Here is a 24155-nt window from a genome sequence, read left to right as displayed (position 1 = left end):
ACACTAAGACTTGAGATACTTAACTTAAACTCTCAATTAAAATTTATTATATACACTAAACTTAAGACGTGAGATCCTTAACTTAAGGAAGTCGAGACTCTAACCACTCAAACCAATTTTAATCATAGTTGGTGTGATTAGAAACGTAACATATGTTCGTAAGTTTGGAGATTTTTCCTATTTAACATGGGAAATATGAAAGATCGGAGCTCAATCAACAAAAATCGAGAAAAGATTGGAAAATTAAAAATGTTATTTTTCCTAAATGCTTCATTTCTGAATCAAACATGGAAATTCCAAGTTGATTTGCTCATTTCATTTGTCTCTCTACAAATAAACTAAAGATAAAGCAAAGCATCATAGTAATGGATTATGACATGATATTCACAAAGGTCTCACCTTGGCTGGTCATATTAGTCATTGACGACCATAGCTTCCGCCGAGGAGCTGCTGCTGCTTTCTAACTTCCCAACCCGCAACCGGTTCTTAGGAGGTAATTCAGATGATGCATCAGCATCCACAATAATTGAATCATCCTCCTTGAAGTCTCCCCTCAATACACCCATTGCAATCTCATTCTCAACCAGTTGCTGTATCACACGCTTCACTGGCCTTGCTCCGAAATTCGGGTCGAAACCCAATGTTGCTAGAAGATCGAGAGCTTCCTTGGTGTACTGAAGATCAATCTTCTTCTGTTTCAGCCTCTCTTTTACCCGGTTCATCTAGCAATGGACAACGCCATAATGAAATTCAAATCAGAGCATTTCATGGAATGAAAGAAACAGTAAATAAACAGTTTCAGGGAATAATGATATCTCCGAATTATTACAAGCAAATGATTTTTCAAAGCAACTAGCATTGTCAACTTCTGATACAACATGATTTACAGGAATAAACTATCTGATACAGACACTATTATCATTTCTATTGCATTTAAATCCTATATAATCATGTGAAATATATAGACCTCGTAACATGATTATGTAACACGATTATGACACGACAACCTATTTTTAATACTCCTATGTGCCAAGACTTAATTAGTTAAACTTCAGAGGCAGGGTAACTTACAAGTCTAGCAATCGAATGCATTAAGTTGCATTGCAAAATGTATTCTTAGTTTAGGCATCTGAAGAGTTTAGAGATATATAATGGGTAAATTACACCCATGGTCCCTGAACTGCAGGAAACGAACATTATGTCCCCTGAACTGACATAAATATCCTTCAACTTCAACAGCTACCAACATAATAGTTCATATGACAGTTTACAACGGAAAGAAAATCACAAATATCACAATAAATACTTCAACAAATACAAGTCAAATTTGGACACCTTTAACTTAAAAACTAAAATGTGCCGAGATACTAGTCTTACAACTCCTTGTGTTGTGATTTTTCCTATGGTTAATAATCATTTGGACTATTATGTTAGTAGCTGTGGAAGTTGAGGGATATTTATGTCAGGATTTGAAATTAAGGGGCCATAGTGTTAGTAACCTCAAAGTTCAGGGGCCATTGGTGTATCATTTATATCATATATAATCATTTGGAATATATAAATCAATAACATGACAATCCATTGGTTAGATTTCAACTACTCTTAGCATGGGCCTTAACAACAAAACAAAATAATTAACTGCAAATGCATAACAGAAAATATTCAGAGTGAAGACTAACCTGTATCTCAACAATTTTGCTAATTTCTTTGGAGTCCAGAGGCTGGAAAACGATATATTCATCAATTCGATTCATGAATTCCGGGCGGAAAGTTTGCCTAGCCAACTCAACAACTTGCCGTTTCATGAGATCATAAACAGATTCCCTGTTGTCCTTTGTATTGCGAAGAGTATCAAGTATAAGATGGGAACCGATGTTAGAAGTCATAATGACAACAGAGTTTGTAAAACTAACAGTCCTTCCTTGCGAATCAGTTATCCTTCCATCATCCAACAGCTGTAACAGAATATTGAAGACATCATGATGAGCTTTCTCGATTTCATCAAACAATATTACAGAATACGGCCTTCGACGAACGACTTCAGTGAGCTGACCTCCTTCTTCATATCCAACATAACCTGGTGGAGCCCCAACCAGGCGTGAAACAGCATGCTTTTCCATATATTCACTCATATCAATTCTTACCATAGCATTTTCGGTGTTAAATAGATAACCAGCCAATGCTTTAGCAAGCTCAGTTTTGCCCACCCCAGTAGGACCCATGAACATGAAACTAGCTATTGGACGATTAGGATCGGACAATCCTGCCCTTGAACGACGTATTGCATCCGCCACTGATTTTACTGCCATATCTTGACCAATTACTCTCTTGTGGAGTACCTGTTCCAGATATACTAACTTCTCCCTTTCAGATTGTTGGAGGTTAGATACAGGAATACCAGTCCATTTGCTTACAATGTCAGCAATATCGAGATCAGTGACCTCTTCTCGAAGCAAAGATTTTCCAGACTTCTGAAAGTCAGCAAGGTTTTTCTCAGCCTCTTCTAACTGGCGTTGAAGAGCCATCAGAGTTCCATATTTGAGCTCAGCAGCACGACTTAAATCATAATCCCGCTCCGCAGCTTCCATCTCTAGGTTTACTCTGTCAATCTACATGCCATGCGCACATGTTCATCAACTAACTGAGCTAAAATATAATACCACACTACACCTTTAAGATATGAAGAATTACCTCTTCTTTGACTGATCGTATCCGAGTCATGAAGGCCTTCTCACGATCCCACTGTTCGTTTAGTGCTTTTTGCTTCTGTTTAAGCTCATCCAAATCGCTGTCAAGCTTGCTTAATCTCTCTTTGGATGCTTTATCAGTGTCATTTTTCAGAGATAGCTTCTCCATCTCCAATTTTAGAACAGCTCTGTCTATCTCATCCAGTTCAGTAGGCTTAGAAGTAATCTCCATTTTAAGCTTTGCTGCTGCTTCATCAACAAGATCGATGGCTGGAAATCACAAGTAGGGGTATTAGCAACTTGAAACTTACTTGAATAAGGCACAATGCAATCTAAAAAAATAACAAAAGTTCTTATTTTGTGAAGTTATTATTATGCTTGAAGTGTCTAGACTAATTCTCACCTATACATGCACAGAAGTACACAAACAAATATGCATATAGAGAAGTGCTTTAATAAGCCAAATTGCCTACTGCAAGACAAGTGGTATAATATCAAATTTCCTACAACCTAATCATGCACAGCCAAGAGTTCTTGTTACCTTTATCAGGCAAAAAGCGTTCTGTGAGATATCTGTCTGCAAGAACTGCCGCTGAAACAAGAGCACTATCTGATATTTTAACACCATGATGTAGCTCATACCGCTCACGAAGACCACGAAGAATGGATATTGTGTCTTCAACAGATGGTTGATCACAAAAAACTTGTTGAAATCTGCGCTCTAGAGCTGCATCCTTCTCAATGTATTTCCTGTACTCATTCAATGTAGTAGCTCCTATACATCTGAGTTCCCCTCGTCCAAGCATTGGTTTCAATAAGTTCCCAGCATCCATTGCTCCACTTGTAGCCCCTGACCATTATGTTGGTTTGTTTCAGCAAAAGATAAATTCTGTTGTCGGTATGCTATATAGTATATTAACAAAATGAGATGTTCAAGTTGGAAATGCCTCAGCGAGTAGTAAAAATGATAACTCATTATGACTATCACATCTGCATCCTCGAGACATTGGAGCACAGGCACACACTACATAGAAAGTGTTTACTATCACAATTTCTAATAGCATTTTTTGTTTATTATTGGGAGCAGGAAGCAATTAAAGCAAGAAAACAAAAAGCAGAAGAAAAGTATAACCTGCGCCCACAACAGTATGGATCTCATCAATGAATAAAATAATTTGCCCATTTGAAGCAGTAACTTCCTTCAGTACAGCTTTTAACCTTTCCTCAAAATCTCCACGATATTTGGTTCCAGCAACCAATGAACCCATGTCTAGGGAAATTAGCTGCGGATTCATGATAAATCACAAATGTCATGAACCAAATTTATCTAAATTGTAGGCGAGTCCATAAAAAAACATTTGACCTTTCAATGTTAACTCTAGCTGCACATCAGCAAACCAGAAAACGAGTACAAACACGTAAGATCTCCCCATGAGATGCAAGGGCATGTGGAAATATGAATTAATCTAAAACAGAAAAGGATGCTCAGCTATGAAATCAACTTCCATGATTAACTGTTGGAATCAAGCCACACCATTCCATTCCAAAATACAAGTGAACAGTTTCACAAATACATCACCAGAAACTACCTTTCGATTGAGTAGAGGTTCTGGCACATCCCCACGCACAATTCTTTGGGCCAACCTACAGGATACCATACAACTTTTACGATATACAGCAATAGAAGGAAAACAATGATTAAACATAATTCTTGGAAGATCTTGCCTATCCCAGTGCTAGATTGGCATGAAAGGTAGAACTATATTCAAGCACATTTGATAAGTTACATGAGTTAACAGCACAAGTATCATTAAGAAATTATAATAAACAAAACTTCCATATTGGCTAATTGATTAAATGTAGACTTAATTTAAGGAGAGAACAGATGCTTCATAAGTAATTATACGCAACTGGTTACAAGATTGTACATGTAGAAGTAGACAAGAAATGATGGACTAAACTCCAAATTAAAGGTAGCCTGGGGGTTCCGCAGCCACTTTACCAAAGCTGTGAGGAAACATCAGAAATTGTTTTCCATTCCACACATGCATACAAATCATGATTAATGTTATTAGATTTTTTAGATAGAACTTAGAAAATACTACAGTTTAATTCTTAAAATTTGCATAGGTGGCCTTTTTTTTAATACTTCACCAGGTCTAATGATAAATAAATGAATTCCTTCCCCAATGATAAGAGAGCCCGTCTAAAAATTTGAACACCCCTATTTGAAATCTCAAAAGAAAACATACCCCTCAGCAATTGCAGTTTTTCCTACACCAGGCTCACCAATAATAACTGGATTGTTCTTTGTTCTCCTTGATAAAATCTGGATACACCGTCGAATTTCATCATCTCTACCTATAACAGGATCCAGTTTGCCACGCCTAGCAAGTTCTGTCAAGTCATTCCCATATTTGTCCAATGCCTCATATTTTCCCTCAGGATCTGTACACATTGATAAAACAACACCATAACAGGTTAGAATATATTTTTACACTTAGCTTCTATATTCTCTCTTGAATGCAATTAGTTTACTGTGCACTTTCTCTACAACATTAAAGTCATTAGGATAACATACTGTTTGAAGCAGGAAAAGAAAGAAAAAGAAAAAAATCATACTTTGATCAAGTACTCTCTGACTTCCACGAACAGCTTGGATGGCATCCCTAAGATCTTTTTCACTAAGGTGAAGGCTCTTTAGTAACTGCTGGCCAAACCTCTTATCCGAATGGAATGCTAAAACAAGATGCTCTACTGAAACAAAATTATCTCCCATTTCTTTCTTATGTTTACGAGCGTTGTCTAATAAGGCACCAAGCTGTGAACCCATTCTGGGGCCACTTGTATCACCAGTCACCTGTGACATAAAAAAAAAAAAATCTCATGTATACTTGTGTTTACACGTGCAAGTGACATCAATATGTACAAATCTATGAAGCAAGCATAATAAGTACTTTTGGTTGTTGGGAAATGAAGTTATCTGTTTCCTGCAAAACTGATGTATTGTCAACCCCAGCCTTCGTAAATATTCTCCTAGCCAATCCATCCTTTTGCTCCAAGAGGGCTTTCATTAAATGCTCAGTTTCCACAATTTGTTGTTTACTAACTTGTGCTGCATCAACAGCACCAACAATTCCTTCCCATGCCATCTCAGTGTATTCTGATGGATTAGCCTATATTAAGGCAGACACAAAATCAGGATTACATGAATGGGAGAAAAGAAAAATATGAAGCAATGAAGTGTGAAATGTAGCTTGGCTAGAAGATATCCCATATCATGATCCTGAATGATATTAAATACATATTCTTTTCTTTTTATGCCAACTCAAAACCTAGTTCTGCAAAATAATTATAACCAAATGAACTGGTTTCTCAGCGAAGGCAACCAACAGCTAATTGCTAATTTGACAAGTTATGACTCTCCCCCTTAGAACTGTTCCATGAACTCTGTATTTGGACAAGGATATGCTCCAACTATCATTATAAACTCAGCAGAAGCTACAATGTAGATCATTTATACTTAATTGCATCATTATCGCTACTGATTTGTCCACAGCTGATGAGTTCTGCTTAGTTTTCATGATAATGCACTCAAACATTGCTATTTGCTACAGGCAAGGCACCAAATTCATGGTTGAACTAAAGAATTACAACAGAAGAATAGAAATTAAAATTTCATCAAAACATAATTAAGAATGAAAATTTCATAAACTAGATTCCACAATAAATCATAAGCTCATAACCAATAGAATCCAACTATCACAGAACAGCATAAAAAGAAGCAAAGTTGACCATTAGAGAGAGTACTTAAACATAAAATTGAATACACAGAGAGTGCGCGCAAGTAACACTAAGAAAATATATCACCTGCGATGAACTAGTAGCAGTGGAAAAACGACGAGAGGAAGAGTGGAAGCAGCGAGTGAAGGGGACTGAGGAAAAATTGGCCACGACGACATTGCCATCGGCAGAAACTCTATTAAAAAATTGAGCAACGGCAGAATTACCAAACGGAGATGCAGAAGCAGAGACGGAGCGAGCACGTGAGAGTAGAGAAGGAGACTGATGGAGAGAGTGTTTGGAAGCTCTTGAAGATGATTTCACGGCTGCAAAGGCGGACTTCGTTAGCCTTCTTGAGGCCATTTTCACTGTGATTAGAACTCCGGCGAGAGAGCAAAGAGACGTTTAGATTATACAATTCTTTCCGGCGAGACAGAAAATACAAAGAGTGAATTTAAAGCGTGGCGAAGGGGCAAGAAGGCTGTAGAATGGTGCAGGAGCTTCCTCCATTTCTATCAATCACTTCCACGTCGTCGTTTTGACTCAACGAGAATCTAAAAATGCTACTACTACCATTATAAGCAGGATAAAGTAGAAATTTAGCGTTACTCCGATATTAAAACCTCTACATAAAAATACTCTATATAGAAATAACCTCTATTTTATTATAAAAAAATTCGGTTCCAATTTGAGCCAGTTATAAATAGGAATAACTTCCCAAACGTTATTTGTTATACACTTTTCAAATCCCACCTTTACAAACTATGCCTCTATATAGTAATAATTATATATATATATTAAGAATGCAAACTAAATTATAAAATATTAAAAAAACTATTGAAATTATCTATGAGTTGGAAATACAAACTACAACTTGAAATTATAAATATTTAGAATTCTCATTGATATTTACATTTTTCCCAAAAAAACTCTTCCAATTATCTATATATTGAAAACCTAAACTCTAAATTGAAATTCTAAATATTTAATTTGTTCCATTAATGTCTATTGTTATACATTATATATAAACCATGCATGTCTATAATAAAAATTTAAAATTTTATGTGATGAAATTTTTTATTATAAAACTCTATTTAGTAATAACATCTCAATTGTTATACAAATAGTCTGGTCCCAAGTGTATTCCTATATAGAGGTTTTACTGTAATATACTGTTTAATTCTTAATTTTTATTTTATTTAATACTTTAATTCTTATAGAAGAACTGAACTGTTTAATTATTTAAATAATTAAAAAACTAAACGGCTGAATATAATTTTTTTAGTAAGAATGGAAGGCTTACAAATCCGGACAAGCAAACATAAAACAAAAGTGAAAGCAAGAAAGCGAGGATAGAAAACTAAACGGTTGAATATAATGAAAGTTAAAGATTAAACAATATATTATTTAAATATAAAAATTAAACAATATGTTGAATAAAAATATAAAGACTAATAAATTATTTATTCTTATACTATATGATACTCTTTTTATATATTACTAATTACAAACTACATTCAAACATTTATATAATTAAAATTTTAAATGCTACTATCATTCTTTAGTTATAAATCAATCATAACTAGATTTATTCACGGGATGAATACCTATCTGGTCTGCTCAAGTTTGTATTCAATTAGTTGGGGTTGAACAAGGAAAATATACATTAGATTTGGTCCGGTCGAAGCCGTATATTTTTAGACTAGGTTTGGGATGAATACAAATAAATCCAAGTTAGTCATTTTCCAACCGTTATATTAATATTAATTATATATATTAATATTAAAAGCATTATACATATTTTTTTACATAATATAATTTAAAAGTAAAAATATATATTTTTTATTTTAATATTTTTTTTGTAAGGTATTTTGGTAGAATTTTTTGTTGTTTATTTTTATTTTTAAGCATAAACCTTAAAGTTTTTATTAAAATAATATAATTTTATTTTTGAAAGTGAGTTTATAGTTTGGAATTTGATTTTCAAACCTAAATCCGGTCTGAGCTTAACCTTATATAATTGGAACTGAATTAGACTTGGATCGAGCAATTTACGTGTAAACCCGGCTCAAGTCCTACTCCTGAACATGGAAAATTATTAAAAGCATCATGTGCTCTATGTTAAATGGAGGATCTTCAATACATATTTTTGTCATTTGTAACATGGACCTATATATATTATAAGAGACCCCACTATTTTAATTATTAAGTAAAGTCACAATATACGTGTGCAAATGTAAATTGAGAGTCCTCCAAGCAGGGATGTAAATGGAGTGGGGATTCCTTGTCCCCGTTGGTGACTCATCTAGACAGAGACGAGGAATCCACGATAAGAATCCCCATGGGATGGGGATGAGATAGTTTCGGCCCCATGCCGGGGATGGGGAAAGGTATCCCCGTCCCGTGAGGATCCCCATCCCTGACCCGTTAATCCTCGATGGGAGATCCCCGACTATTCCCTGTGATAATTGATTTTTTTGGATGGTTTATGTACATTTTAATTAGGTGATTGGTTGTTCTCAATTTTTAGATTTTGATAGTTTAGAAAATTTGAGAATGATGTTCATGTTTGGTATTATTAGCTACTTATTCTTAAAAGTTTTAGACATTACTATTTTTGCGGTGATTCCCCTCGGGGAACGGGGAAAAAGTTGTTGTAACTTCTATAAACAGGGAATGGGGATCCTTATGGTTCGGGGATGGAGACAAATTTGTCTCTGTTTAACTCGCGGGGATAGAGATGGAGAATCCCCGACTAGTCGAGAAATGGGGATGAGAAATGCATTCCCCGCCCCGCCCCGCTCCGTTTACATCCCTCCCTCGAAATGACAAGGAAGACTTGATGCTTAATATAAGAACTCCCTAAACATATATACTCCTAACCGAACTAAAAGATATTAATCCCCTCAATTCATAGTTGCTTCATATCGTTTTCTCAAGTCGTGTATTGCATTCCTAATACTATATAAAAACATTAAAACCCCGTATAATTCATCTGTTTCTATTTGCTATTTGTTGTTGCTCACAGGTCATAGATATTGGTCGATTTTTCGGTCAAAATCAGTTGTTTCAAAATTTTAACAAACACCTCTGATTTTATCGTTCTAAAAAATAGAACCAAACGAACACTAATTATACTATTGAATCTCTCATTAATGTATTGTTAGTTACAAACTACATTGAAACATTTACATCACTAAGATTTTAATATACAAAACAACCAATATAACCTTCTTTTAACCTACTGTCCATAAGTTATGGAAAACAAGGTATACATTACAAAATATTTTTACACCAAAAATTCTTGAGATACTTGCTAATGGCCGGTCGAGCAGGCTTCGTGCCACCGCCATTTCTGCTCCGAAACCAATAGATATAACCGTTATCTGCACACATCGAAGTAACACTCAACAGAACGCGAATTCAGGCTCCCTTGCCATTAAGGCCTTCATTTCCGCAATTGCTTATTCTTGTTGTTGCAAGCTAAAATGCTTCTTTTCTGTACAAAATTCGTCTCGTTTAAGCTGTGTTTCGGTCCTTCCGACGCGCATCACAATCGTTGTTGACGTGTTTTTATCTGTGTGAGAATGAGAACCTCTTCTGTTTTTTAAAAGGTAAACTATGGCATATATTTACAGGACTTGATTCATTTAACACTCCCACTCTTGACAGGAGGCTGCAACAACTTTTCGGACTCCTTTTTCGAAGCGTTGTTCATCTTTATCTTTTCGTTGTCTGCCATTTTCTTTTCGTTTTCAGACTCCTTTTTCGAAGCGTTGTTCATCTTTATCTTTTCATTGTCTGCCATTTTCTTTTCGTATTCGAGCTGTTTGCAGTTTTCGCCGTGCGCTCGAACAAACATCCTCACGAAATTGAGCAGTGTAGACACGACTGTTGAATGAAAACACAGAGCGAGACGTTTTAGAAATCAGCAGAATAACCAGTATGCAACAGATTTAAAGGCATATAGACAAGGGATCAAGAGCTTAAATTGCAGGCATTTCGAGTAGGGGTGGCAATTTCTGACACGAAAACACGATTTACAGAGACAACCCGATTGACACGAAAATCATTTTTCTAGCATTTATAACATATAAAACCATATGGAACATATATTTGAGAGAACATGATTTTGACACGAAACACGAAATTGCCACCTCTAATTTCGAGTGACAAGCAAAAGTAACCATCATTTCCCGAAGGATCATGACGTGGCAAAGCATTATCCGTATAACAAATTCGACACAGGATCGCTATAAGGGCATTAACTGAAATGCTCAATATTAGAATATAGAGAACCAGACTAAGCTGAAGTCGGAATACCTTGTTCGAATGGGCAACGAACGGGATCTTCTCCAAAATAAAGAGCCAATGCATCTGCATTTCTACCCTGGAAACGTTCGAATCCGAAAAAGTCAGATAATGAGTGTGTTTTAGGATGAAAACGCGCGGGAAGGAGGGATTCATACATACCACAGAGGAATAAAGCAACGCCAAGGACCGTACATCACTTTCGGCCGAATCAAGGAACGACTTCAGCATCTGAAAATTTCAAAGAGACTAAAAATTCAATAACAATGTTGTGTTTTCAAGATCTGCAAACATTCAGAAAAGCGAACGACTTCACCACGAAGATAAAGGATGCTCTAAATCAATCTGTTTCCAAACATATAATGGGAAATTAATCTGCTAATGAACATACACTAGATCATATGCTCGGACTTACAGAGCAAAATAATTCCGACACTTGACCATCGTTCTCCGATGCAGTCAATTCCTGCATAACTTTCTCCAGCCCTTTACTGATGGCTTGCATTTCTTCTGCCAACCATTTCAATTGTATCTGCAAGAAACTATAGCATTTAGTAAACTATCGGGGTAAATTACACCAATGGTATCTGAACTTTACCTAGTTTACACTTTGATACCTAGATTACATTTTGTCCCAAAAATAAACCTGAAGTAACGATGACCGGACAATTTAGTATATTTTACCGGTTAATGACCGATCAACGCGAGTTTGATGAGTTAATTATATCAATGGTATCTGAACTTTACCATAATTCACACTTGGATTTTATTTTAACCTAAAAACATAACACAAGTAAAGATGATCAAAAAATTTAGTTCATTTGATCGGTTAGTGACCGAGTAACATCAACTAAACATTGGGACTCAGTGTATGATGAGTCTCAATTTTTCATTTAAAATGGACAAACTCGCGTTGACCGATCACTGATCGGTCAAATGTACTAACATATTGAGTCATTTTACTTGAGGTATATTTTTTGGACAAAATGAAATCTAGGTACCAAAATGTAAATTAGGGTAAAATTCAGGTACCATTAGTGTAATTTACTCGTTAAACTCGCATTGACCGGCCATTGACCGATAAAATATACTAAATTGTCCGGTCATCGTTACTTCAGGTATATTTTTGAGACAAAATGTAATCTAGGTACCAAAGTGTGAATTATGACAGTTCAGATACCATTGGTGTAATTTACTCAAACTATCGGTAAACATTCGTCGATAGGGTATTTTCATAAAACGGACAAAACGAAAAAGAGCACCTTAGATGCAGCCTCCAAGCTCCTTAAGTCCTTCGCAAAATCAAGCAGCTCTGGAAGCTTTTCCGCAAGTACCTACAAAACGATAATAATTTGCAATTAGGAAAGCTCAAGTAGCTATCATCCGCAATGATTCAAGTAAACAATGTGAGATGGAATTGAACAAACGGTCCGGTTATTCCTATATCCGTTTTCCCATTTGTTTCATCTCTCAACAATAGAAGTTTATGGAGCAGAAACTGCACTTCTAGGTATGCGAATAAGGGCAGTGTCATGGAACCGTTTGAACTAAAAGCTCGAGCTAATAGTTAAAGGTCCACTCCATATTAATATCTGACACACCCCCACACGCGAATGCCCACTGGGCTTGAAGCGTGCACAACACAGGCCCAAATTACCATGTCCTGCAAATAACTCAACAAATGGGGCTGCCAAGAATCGAACCCTGGACCACTTGGTCACACTGGCTCTGATACCATGTCATGGAACCGTTTGAACTAAAAGCCCGAGCTAATAGTTAAAGGTCCACTCCATATTAAAAGCTGACAGGCAGGTTGTAACATTATACCTTACAGAGATAATGCATGAGAGTCATCTTGTTATTCCGGGCTCGTGTATCTGTGAGTTTGAGGAGGCTATCCAATCGAAATCCGATAGCAGACCCTAATACATATCACAAACAGGTAATCGAAAACTCAGATGGAGACTGTAGAAAACGTGTAAAGACAAGCATACCATATATCTGAATTTATATCTTTCTATAACTAGACTCGAATCAACGGATTTGCAACTTACCCCGAGCAGTTCCGTGGTTCAAAGCATTCCCGAGGGAGAGAATGGTTTGCATGACCTTTTTTAATTTGGCTGAGCTTCTGATCTGATGATGAACACATTATCGAAGATGAATAACAAGTAAGAAAAACACTCCTTTACTTAAAGAAGGGCTAAAATGCAGCGACGGTAATCGAAGTTTAGGGTATGTTTCACAAATATCACGGAACTTCACATTTGATTTCAATAAAATCATTCCGACCAATTTGTATACAAAACTCATTGGAATGTGGACATGGTACAAAAGACAGTTTACTACTCCCTCCGTTACACAATATTTGTCTTTCTAGAAATATTTTTTGTTCCATATTATTTGACGTTTTGATTCAATCTATATACATTAATTGATGTTTTAACAAATATACCCCTATTTAAGTTGCCTTTTTATTTTAGGAATAATAAAAATTAATTAGTGGATGCGATTAATACAAGGATAAAAAAGATTTTTAGTTAAAATTAATTACATTTTTTAATTCTTATGCCTTAACCTTAAAAGACAAATATTATGGAACAGGATGTATCTTACTTTTACTGCTGACGTGGCTGCCACGTGTGTGCCACATGGCACATCCCAAGTCACATTTAAAAAAAAATAAAAATAAAATCACATCCTTGTCGGCATGGTGCTTAAATGACATATATTCAATTGTATGTCTTTTGTGTCACGTCAACATTCCAATGAGTTTTTGTACAACTTGACCGGAACGACTTTAGTGAAATCAAAAGTGAAGTTCAGTGACCATTGTGAAACAGACCTCAAATTTTAGTGACGGTCGTTGCAATTTACGCCTTAAAGAAGCTAGAGAACAAAAAAGAAGAATGAACTTGCCTCTTCAGCAGCTGAATTTACGACATTCAAATTCTTTCTGAGGTCAGAAACCTGATTTCGGTACGGAATAAAGGCAAATTAATAACATTGTAAAACTTTATAAAACCATCACGAACAACTAAATTATCGACTGACCTGGGTATGAAACTGCATCTTAAATGAGAAAACTCTTAGCTTTGACTCAACACGTGGAACTTTCATCAATTCCGAGAAGAACTGCCATGAAAACGCGTAAGGCATTTAATTGGAGTGATAATTTAAAAATCAAAGTGCACAGAGAAAAAGATGTGTATATGACAATTCAGAAAACACTAAAAACCCATAGTTATTAAAGGCGCAAGACGCAAGGGGTCCTAGGGTCTAGGCGCAAGCACACGCCTGAGTGACACAAGATGCACTAAGGAAAAATAATATATAAATCATAAATAACAACGATTAATATTTCTAAAATGTAACAAATAGTTAAATACTAAATCATATCCAATTGTCTATAATCTTAACGATAAAATGCATGAAATCACAAGTGATGGTTGGTTCTCTCCTTCAAAATTGCAGCTTGGTTACGATGTTTCGGGTAAATTACACATGTGGTATACAACATTTGTCCTATTTCACACTTTGGTGTACAACCTTCAATTTTACACACAAAAGTGTACAATCTTTTGGTGAACTCCCATTAAAGTGTACAGCCTGTAATTGTGACCGGTCAACGCGAAGTCAACATGGCACGTCAGCAATTTGACCTCCATAAAAGTCAAAATTGACCGTGGCGTGTAACTTCGCGTTGACCGGTCATAATTACTGGTCACCAAAAGGTTGTACACTTTTGTGTGCAAAATTGAAGGTTGTACAACAAAGTGTGAAATAAGACAAAGGTTGTACACCACGTATGTAATTTACCCTGATATTTCTGTCATTCAAATCTTCTTTTCCTTTCTTTTTATTTCTCTTTATTCTAATTTCATTTCAGCCGTACCGTAGATTATATAGACAGAAAAGGGTTGAGATTAAAACATCCTATTTTAACTTGTAACTCTGGAAAAACACCGTGTAGCTTCTAAATTTGCACCTATGGCAAGGCACTAGGCTCAGATTGGTGCACTCAAGGGCACGTCTCTTAAACAAAGCCTGCCTTTTAACTACTCAGCCACCATGCCCGGAGACTAGTGTCTTTTGCATCTAAAACGCGCCTTTGATAACTATGTATAAAATGCAGAATCCAATTGCTAGGACTTCACAACGCAAACGCATAGCATAAATGTGAAACAAAAATTTTGTGTCAAAATCCTGCAAAGATACCTGTTCACACTTCCCCAAGTTTTCCTTATCTCCGTTATAACCCTGGGCATTAAAACAAAGAAAAAGTACTAATAATCAACAGGTGCAAAAGATAATAAAACTCTTACCATATAATGAACAGGTGATATATGCGATGTCTTCTATAAAACAAATAAAAAAGAGGGGGCAAGCCTTCCCTTGCCAATTTTTTTTTGGCAAGAGGCTGCTCCTATTGGTCACACGACAATAACGTTTACTGTTGCGCCAAGGCTCGCTCTCTATAAAATAAAACAAATAATTGGAAAATATTCTTCAATACCTTGAGCAATTCTATCTCTTCTTTTGTCGGACAAAACTTGATAAGATTATCAACCTGATCGATGTCTAGAGCTGAATCATCCAAGGCAAGGACTGAACTCTGCAAGAAAATGGTATAACGGTTTAAACAGATTACAACCTCTAGCATTTAAGTTGTGGAATTTAAGGATCAATTACACTCATGGTCGCTCTACTCGTTCTTACTTTCTTTATGGCCCTGAACTTCAAAACCAAACATAAAAGTCTTTGAACTTTGCGCTTTACTAAGATAAAAGCCCCTTAACCTTTTATCACTCTAATGGCAGGTGTCATGAAACCATGTCATGAAACAGTTTGAACCAAAAGGTCGAGCTGATAGTTAAAGATCCACATCATATTAATAGCTGACACACCCCCACACGCAAATGCCCACTAGGCTTGAAGCGTGCACAAACACATGGGCCTGTGTTTGTGCACGCTTCAAGCCCAGTAGGCATTCGCGTGTGGGGGTGTGTCAGATATTAATATGAAGTGGATCTTTAACTATCAGCTTGAGCTTTTAGTTAAATCGGTTCCATGACAGCAGGTAATCCTCCATTGTAGAGCTGATGGAAATGATATTTTAAGCAACTTTAATTTATGAACTTTTAAGTTTTAAGGTCATTTAAGTGTTATGTGAGGAGAGAAAACTCCGAAAATTGTGAGTTGGAAAATAAAAAACATGGTTCCATGGAAAATGTGGTTCTAAACAACTTTAATTCTTCGAGTTTTCCATTCTAAGACTGTCAAAGGTCATTTTGAGGTTGTTTACTTTCATAAGAGACTTTTATATTGGGGTTCAGAGGCCGTAAACAAAGTAAGGCCAAAGTTGAAGGGCCACGGGTGTAATTTACCCCAAAATAAATTGCAAATCATCATTGAGTAGGGTAAGATACATCCATGGTTCCTGAATTATAGTGCTACTAATATTATGGCCCCTGAACTTCATTTTTTGTCATAAAAATCCTTGAACTTTACATTATGTAACATTAAAGTCCATACTCCATATCAACGAAAATCCATAAGAATATGACCCATAATCTAAATTTGCTCAACCTCGAGTTCTATTTTGACAAGTATAGACAAGAATCATACTTAAATACAGTTAAGCATACCATTAGCTCAGACATAGGAATTTTGACCTTCGAGAGCATGATCTCACAATTATAAGCCCGTCTTAGCTCAATCTGTAGAACCAAAGAACACCGATGAAAAACGAAATAAAAATTAGCTGTATTAAGAAGTATACAACATCCAACACACGTGCACACACACGCACACAAAAAGCTGAATACTTCATAGATAACCTATTGTGTTTTGAAATAAAATAAACGGAGAATGATACAAATAGAAGGGGAAAAAGAATCAAGAAGATGGTACAAATAGAAGGGGAAAAAGAATCAAGAAGACGAAAGGGCTCTAGTAAGGTCTCTCTAAGAGAATCACAAGTCGAATTAAGAAACTATCTTATCTCAGAATATCTACATAGGCAAATGCTAATCTTTGAATTACTTTCCACGTCTTTTTCCGTTCCTTTTCCTATAACATTCCTAATTTATTTAACATATTGTTAGCATGAACAGAGTGACCGAAAGATCACGGGTTCGAGTCTTAGGAGCGGCCTCTTGCCAAAAAATTGGCAGGGGAAGGCTTGCCCACCCTTGTGGTGGGACCCCTCCCCGGACCCTCGCTTAGCGGGGACGCGTAGTGCACCGGGCCGCCCTATTGTTAGCATGAACAGAAACGTTGATGCAAGAAAAATTTCATATCAAAAGGAGCGCGGGTTTTGTACCGTTTTCATTTACAAGCAGGAAATCCTCACACATTAGCTAATATACACTTGGAATATGTTCCAACAATCTGGCATTTGGATAACAAAGGACTATTGACTCGCCTTATTCTCGTGATTTTTTTTTCTTCAACATCATTTCAATCAATCAAGAAACTTATTAAGCGTTTCAAAAGAAAATTAGGAACCATTTGGTATTTTCATTTGTAATGCTCCAAGAAAACCATGGGCGGTGCACTACGCGTCCCTGCTAAACGAGGGTCCGGTAGGGGTCCCACCACAAGAGTGTATTGGGGGCAAGCCTTCCCCAGTCAATTTTTTGGCAAGAGGCCACTCCTAAGACTTGAACCCGTGACCTCTCGGTCACACGACAACAACGTTTACTGTTACGCCAAGGCTCGCCCTCTAAGAAAACCATGGCAATAAAAGAAAAAGAACAAAAAAAGAAGGCAACCAATAAATGATAATAGGCTCATACCAGCTGAACTTTATCAGGTTTCAACTTGCGGCGATTCGATTTCGGGCTTCCACCACTACCAGTATTTGGCGCTGCCGCTGAGAAAAGACTCTCAAGTTCTAACATGTCAAATTCTGGGGGCCTAGACACGGAGAAAACATAACAATAGTTAAAAGTAATAATAATAATAACAATAATCATAGTGTGTTTGTATACGCGCGCGCGCACACACATACACACATATATATATATAAGTAGTAATATGAAGTGACAGAAGTTCCTATACATACTTGGAAGTTTCATCAGATTTTTGCGTCTCGGCCCATAGACTTCCTTGCATGGCTCTAGTTAATTTTAACCAATGATAGGGCTTCAAGTTGGCCTTTTTAGCTTGACCCAGAGATTTTGGGCTCGAACGTAACAAGCTACGTCCCTTTGCAAAAAACGAACCGCCTGAAGGTGGTCCAGGAACTGGAGGCACATTTCCATTCCCCACTCCAGATGATAGAGGGGCACCACCGGGTTTTGATAAACCTTTCAGAGAAGGAGCAGGAGGCGGTGGCGCAGGAGGACCTTGTTTAGGACTATCTAATGAGGAACCCTTTTGAGCTGAACTAGGAAAGGGTGGTGGTGGTGGTGGCGGCGGTAGCACCGAAGCAACACTAACACGGCCCAATATAGGAGGAGGTGGTGGTGGAGGTCCCGGAACAATTTTAGAGGAGGGTGGAGGCGGTGGACAAGGAGGAGGAGGGGGAGGAGGAGCGGAAAATAATTTCTTGTCCGTGGCTGAAGGCAATTCCTTTTTTCCTGCAGCTGCTGGCAATTCGTCTCTTTCAGCCACTGAAGGCGATTCACCCGAAAAGGAAGGGAGAGGAGGGGAAGGGGAAGGAGGAATTGAGGATGACTTCGTGATGGAAAGATCGGAACTTTTTAATAAGTGGCTTCTATCTGAAGATATCTCTGAAGAATCTGTTGCGGTTGAAATTAGTCGAGGAGAAGCAACAGCAGCAGAAATTTTGTCCGAAAAAAAGGTGGAAGCTGGTTCCGGTTGCGACGGCCTTAAAGTAGACACCTGATTAATCTGCATAGGTCTTTGTACATTGGTAGAAGATGATGAAATTGCTGACGGTGGTAACCCGGCTTCCTTATCATTAGACGTGGCATGATCCTGCAACAAAGCTGAGATGCCGAGGTTTGAAGGTGTGCTATTAAACGGGGAAGGTTGCAAACTCTTCGAAACTCGTGGAGATATGATCTTTGATTGAGCCGTTCGTTGAAGTGCCACCTGTCTATCCTGGGAATCAGCCTTCTTTTGAATGGAATTTAAAGTTGAATTCGCATCTTGTTCAGTAGTTTTCGGGTCCTGGGCTTCAATCTTCTCCCTGATCAAATTTGTACTCGGAGCTCGTGTAGGAGATAGCATAAATTGTTCCCACGGAGAAAAGGATGCAGGATTCCGATTAGTGAGTTCCAAGTCCTTTAGTTTTGATCTATACTTAACTTTTTCGATCGGTGATTCTTGCACCCTAGCTATATCTGTTCTTCTCGGAGACGCACATTCCAAATTTTGTTTGAGAGTCGTAATATGCTGGAGCATATTGAAAGCCGCATCAGGTCTCGTATCTGACCAGTCCACATTGCTGAAAATCTCTTGAACTTTAGCAAATGCTTCCACAGGAAGCCCGCCTTTCTCCTCGAAACCAAGCAATTCAACTGTATCAGGACTCGATGTAGAATTCATCTCCGAGAAAAGAACCTTCACCACAGACAAAAAAAAAAAAAAAAAAAAAAATTAAAATTCCTCTAAACAGATTGAATCTGCTATAGCATTGAATGTATTCAAGAAGGAGAAAGATAAATCGATACCTCTGCTCTGAAGTCTTTCGGAAATCGGTCTTTAACATTCCATAGTGTATCGATTTCGTCACAATTAACCATCAAGATATTTGATCTTATGAAGGCTGTATTGAACATGACCCGGAATATCATTTGCTCCTGTTCCAAATCACTATCCACCGTAATACACTCCATCACAACATCACCTTGAATATGACAATGGATGTCGATTTTAATTAAGTCGCAAAGTCCCTACAACAAGAAATGAAGACCTTAAAAAATGTCATGAAACTTCGATATCAAGCATCTAGTCGAGCAAAGGAAAAGTCGGTATTAACTGAAGATACCAATGCAGCTAGTACCAAGATATTCAGTTAAACTATGTTTTCCTTTAACCGAGACAAAATGCAGCAAATGCTACCATATCAGAATAATCGGTTAAATGCACCATTGGTCACTGAACTTACATGGTTGTCTCAAAATGGTCACCCAACTTTGAGTTTTGTCTCAATTAGGTCACTCTGGCGATTTCAGTGATTGAAAAGCATTGGAATGATGACATAGGTGACACGTCAACATGAGTCAAGACCGAAACGACACATGACATCCACGTATGTGCCACCTGGCTATCACGTGTCGGTTATTTTTATGGAAAAAAAAACAAAATTTAGTTTTTTTTTTCATAAAAATAACCGACACATGGCTGCCACATTTCATTTCGGTAACGTGAGTGACCTAATTGGGATAAAACTCAAAGTTGAGTGATTTTATCGAGACAAAGTTAAGTGACCATTTTGAGACAATCATGTAAGTTCGGAACAACACAAACTTGAATCAAATATCGGTTGCACCTTACCTGTTTGTAATGCCGAATCATTTTGCTCCTTTTCGGTGTTGAGAAAAGAACTTTAGGAGATCGATCAGCAACCATTAGAGGGTCCTGGCCATAAATCCTAAATATCGGACGACAACCCCCCTCTGCATCCATATTCGGGATTGATCTAAGAATAACACAGTCCAATGTAAGAGCCCTGTCTAACGGAGGCCACTCGGTTCCCACATTCCTTCTCGATACGTACTGCAGGTACCTCAGTTGAGAAGGCACTGGATTGAGGGGAGACATCAACTTCAAAAGCTCGGGAGGTGCTTGCTTGTAAATCATCTCTAAAGTTTTCTGCTCGCCCGTAAAGTTCTTTCGATATATCAAGAGAGCAGCAAGCATGAAAGCCAAAACCGGCCAACCGCCCTCTTCACAGTGCATTAAGAGCACGTTTTTCTGCATAAGAGCCAACCAGTTTTCACTTGACCGGAGAAAGTGGTGGATCATCTCCATTGTGAGCAACGGACAACCTTCGTAGTGACGAGGGTAGTCCATTACAGTCATATCATACTCAGATAACATGTTTCCGATACTGCTTTGTCTCTCTCCCTCGCGGAAATTAAACACCATAAATGAAGAGTTCGGGAAATAGTCACGGAGTTGACATACTATGCCTCCCATGTAAACTTTATAATCATCTTCCTCTAGCGTGTCCGTTGTAAAGCAGCAATCGAAGACTGAAGAACCAAGTGAAATAACGAGTACTATTAGCATAATTAGTCAAATAAAAATCCGAGAAAAAACAAAAACAAAAACAAAAGATCTTCAAACTCGCACATCAAAAATCAAGGATTTTGAATAACTCAAACGTTATGTAATGTCATGAACATAAAATCATCGTGCTAATTAAAACATCGAGAAGCAAAACGACCCAAAATACAGAAATTGCAACGCAAAAACCACTGAAAATTGATTTTCTAGAAACATAAAATGCAACCACTTCAAACGTAATACAATTCAATGGCTGTTGTTCAGTATATCAACAGAAAACTCTATTCTGACTAGAGTCCGAGATAAATCCGCTAGTCAAGTAGAAGTTTAAGTGCCCGTTTAGTTCTCCTTTAGATATAAAGTGTTCATTTAAAATTGAGAAACAGCGTCTGATAGCTATTTTGGAAGGAAATCGAGCAACAACAAACACCAAACATCTAACAACAACATCAAACGCTAAACAACAACAACAACAACAACCGAACCAAACAAGCTCTTAATACATATTTAAGCGATTAGCTACAACAAAGTGATCGGTCATGTATTTAGATAAATCTATAAAACCTATAGGCTATAAGAGCCAGTATGTCTACCCCCTTACAGAATAGTTATCTGCCGCTATTTCTTGATCCTAGCCGAACACTTTATATCTACTATCTGAACTAAAACAACAAAAAGAAACTACATAATTGAGAATCAAATCGGACACTAAGTAAAGGATAATACTTTTACCTGAAAATGTAAGGAAATCTAAGTATATCAAAAGGTTCAGAGATCAATTAAACCAAGAAAATTCACAATTCAACAAAGCAGATAAACAAATTAAGCAAAACTTTCATTTTGATACACTAAATATCAGAAAAACACACAATCTTCAACCTTAAAGTAATCAATCTCATTAAACAAACTTAAAAAGCTTACCATAAACCCTATCAGAAATTTCCAGAAGCCAATCAGGCGGCTTCCGATAGAAGAACTTCCTAAATAGAGCCATTTCTAAACTCTAGGAAACCCCAAAGAATGAAATGAATCACCCAAAAAAAACCCTAGAGATTCACAAATTGAACCCACATTGCACCAAGAACATATAGCTCATCAAAATCAGCTCAAAATGCACAAAAATCACAGAGATTCAATTCAATTCCTCAATTGAAATCAAAGGAGTGCACATTCCAGAAAAAAAAAAAAAAAAAAAAAGAGGAACAATTCAATGGCTGCTGTTCAGTATATCAACAGAAAACTCTATTCTGACTAGAGTCCGAGCTAAATCCGCTAGTTTGGAAGGAAATCCAGCTAATATCAGCAGCAACAACAAATACTAAACAACAACGACAACTGAACCAAACAGGCTCTTAATACATACGTAAGCGAAGTGCGCGGTCATGTATTTAGATAGATACTATGAAACCTATAGGCTATAAGAGCCAGTTTCATTGTCAGAAGCCAAACTAATTACATTGAGTAAAGTATGTCTACCCCATTAAGTGTCTATTTCTCGATCCTAACCGAACACTTTATATCTACTATTTGAACTAAAACAACAAAAATAAACTAAGTATATCAAAAGGTTAAGGGATCAATTAAACCATCGCCCATCAAATTCACAACTCAACGAAGCAGATAAACAAATTAAGCAAAACTTCCATTTTGATACACTAAACATCAGAAAAAACATCAAAGAAAACAGAGAAACCCCATCAATCTTCAACCTTAAAGTAACCAATTACATTAAACAAACTTAAAAAGCTCACCATAAACCCTGTCAGAAATTTTCAGAAGCCCATCAGGCGGCTTCCTATAGAAGAACTTCCTAAACAGAGCCATTTCTGAACTCTAGGAAACCCCAGAGAATGAAATGAATCACCCAAGAAAACCCTAGAGATTCACAAATTGAACCCACATTGCACCAAGAACATATAGCTCATCAAAACCAGCTCAAAATGCACAAAAATCACAGAGATTCAATTCAATTCCCCAATTGAAATCAAAGGAGTGCACATTCATTCCTCCAGAACAAAAAAGGGTAAATGGAATTGATTGATTATGCTGGGTCTTAAAGATACCCCTTTCTTTCTCTCTCTCTTTCTCTCTCTTTTAGGGTCTTCACATTCACACAAATTAAGCAAAACTTCCATTTTAATACACTAAATATCAGCAAAACACACAAACTTCAACCTTAAAGTAATCAATTTCATTAAACAAACTCAAAAAGCTTACCATAAACCCTGTCAGAAATTTCCAGAAGCCCATCAGGCGGCTTTCTATAGAAGAACTTCCTAAATAGAGCCATTTCTGAACTCTATGAAACCCCAGATAATGAAATGAATCACCCAAGAAAACCCTAGAAATTCACAAATTGAGCCCACATTGCACCAAGAACATGTAGCTCATCAAAACCAGCTCAAAATGCACAAAAATCACAGAGATTCAATTCAATTCCCCAATTGAAATCAAAGGAGTGCACATTCCTCCAGAACAAAAAAGGGTAAATGGAATTGATTGATTATGCTGGGTCTTAAAGTATGTCTACCCCCATTAAAGTGTCTGTTTGATTCCGAAATAGCTATGGGCCGCTATTTCTCGATCCTAACCGAACACTTTATATCTACTATTTGAACTAAAACAACAAAAAGAAACTAAGCATATCAAAAGGTTAAGAGATCAATTAAACCATCACCCATCAAATTCACAACTCAACAAAGCAGATAAACAAATTAAGCACCACACTAAATATCAGAAAAAACATCAAAGAAAACAGAAAAAACACACAAACTTCAACCTTAAAGTAATCAATTTCATAAACAAACTTAAGAAGCTTACCATAAACCCTGTCAGAAATTTCCAGAAGCCCATCAGGCGGCTTCCTATAGAAGAACTTCCTAAACAGAGCCATTTCTGAACTCTAGGAAACCCCAGAGAATGAAATGAATCACCCAAGAAAACCCTAGAAATTCAGAAATTGAGCCCACATTGCACCAAGAACATATAGCTCATCAAAACCAGCTCAAAATGCACAAAAACCACAGAGATTCAATTCAATTCCCCAATTGAAATCAAAGGAGTGCACATTCCTCCAGAACAAAAGAGGGTAAATGAAATTGATTGATTATGCTGGGTCCGAGCCAAATCCGCTAGTTTGGAAGGAAATCCAGCTAACATCAACAGCAA

The 24155-nt window shown here is 37.0% G+C and overlaps 2 protein-coding genes across 3 annotated transcripts; both read right to left on the bottom strand.

Moving 5' to 3' along the window:
* Positions 1-235: 235 nt before the first annotated feature.
* LOC136202672 (chaperone protein ClpB4, mitochondrial) lies at positions 236-6993 on the bottom strand. Its single transcript, XM_065993431.1, has 10 exons — positions 6558-6993; positions 5645-5863; positions 5310-5547; positions 4940-5135; positions 4277-4331; positions 3820-3970; positions 3229-3537; positions 2692-2957; positions 1680-2609; positions 236-722 (listed from the first exon to the last, which is right to left on the bottom strand). The coding sequence occupies exons 1-10, from the start codon at positions 6831-6833 to the stop codon at positions 414-416; spliced, it is 2949 nt and encodes a 982-aa protein (XP_065849503.1). The 5' UTR covers positions 6834-6993; the 3' UTR covers positions 236-413.
* A 2601-nt stretch (positions 6994-9594) lies between these two features.
* LOC136202442 (formin-like protein 18) lies at positions 9595-23353 on the bottom strand. 2 transcript variants are annotated; one of them, XM_065993061.1, is made up of 17 exons: positions 23205-23353; positions 20253-20953; positions 19427-19648; positions 17851-19316; positions 17582-17702; positions 16430-16501; positions 15298-15396; positions 15000-15041; positions 13836-13916; positions 13701-13751; positions 12836-12917; positions 12609-12703; positions 12044-12115; positions 11197-11313; positions 10944-11012; positions 10794-10860; positions 9595-10361 (listed from the first exon to the last, which is right to left on the bottom strand). In XM_065993061.1, exons 1-17 carry the CDS (start codon positions 23275-23277, stop codon positions 10117-10119), a joined length of 3675 nt encoding a protein of 1224 aa, XP_065849133.1. In that variant the 5' UTR covers positions 23278-23353; the 3' UTR covers positions 9595-10116. The 2 variants fall into 2 exon arrangements, with proteins under 2 accessions (XP_065849133.1, XP_065849132.1); XM_065993060.1 differs by lacking the exon at positions 23205-23353 and adding an exon at positions 22739-22931.
* Between the last annotated feature and the right edge of the window lie 802 nt (positions 23354-24155).

This window comes from Euphorbia lathyris, chromosome 8 (assembly GCF_963576675.1).
Source record: "Euphorbia lathyris chromosome 8, ddEupLath1.1, whole genome shotgun sequence".
Lineage (NCBI taxonomy): Eukaryota > Viridiplantae > Streptophyta > Magnoliopsida > Malpighiales > Euphorbiaceae > Euphorbia > Euphorbia lathyris.
Note: the sequence above shows the minus strand (reverse complement) of the source record. Positions and strands in the feature narration are given on the sequence as shown.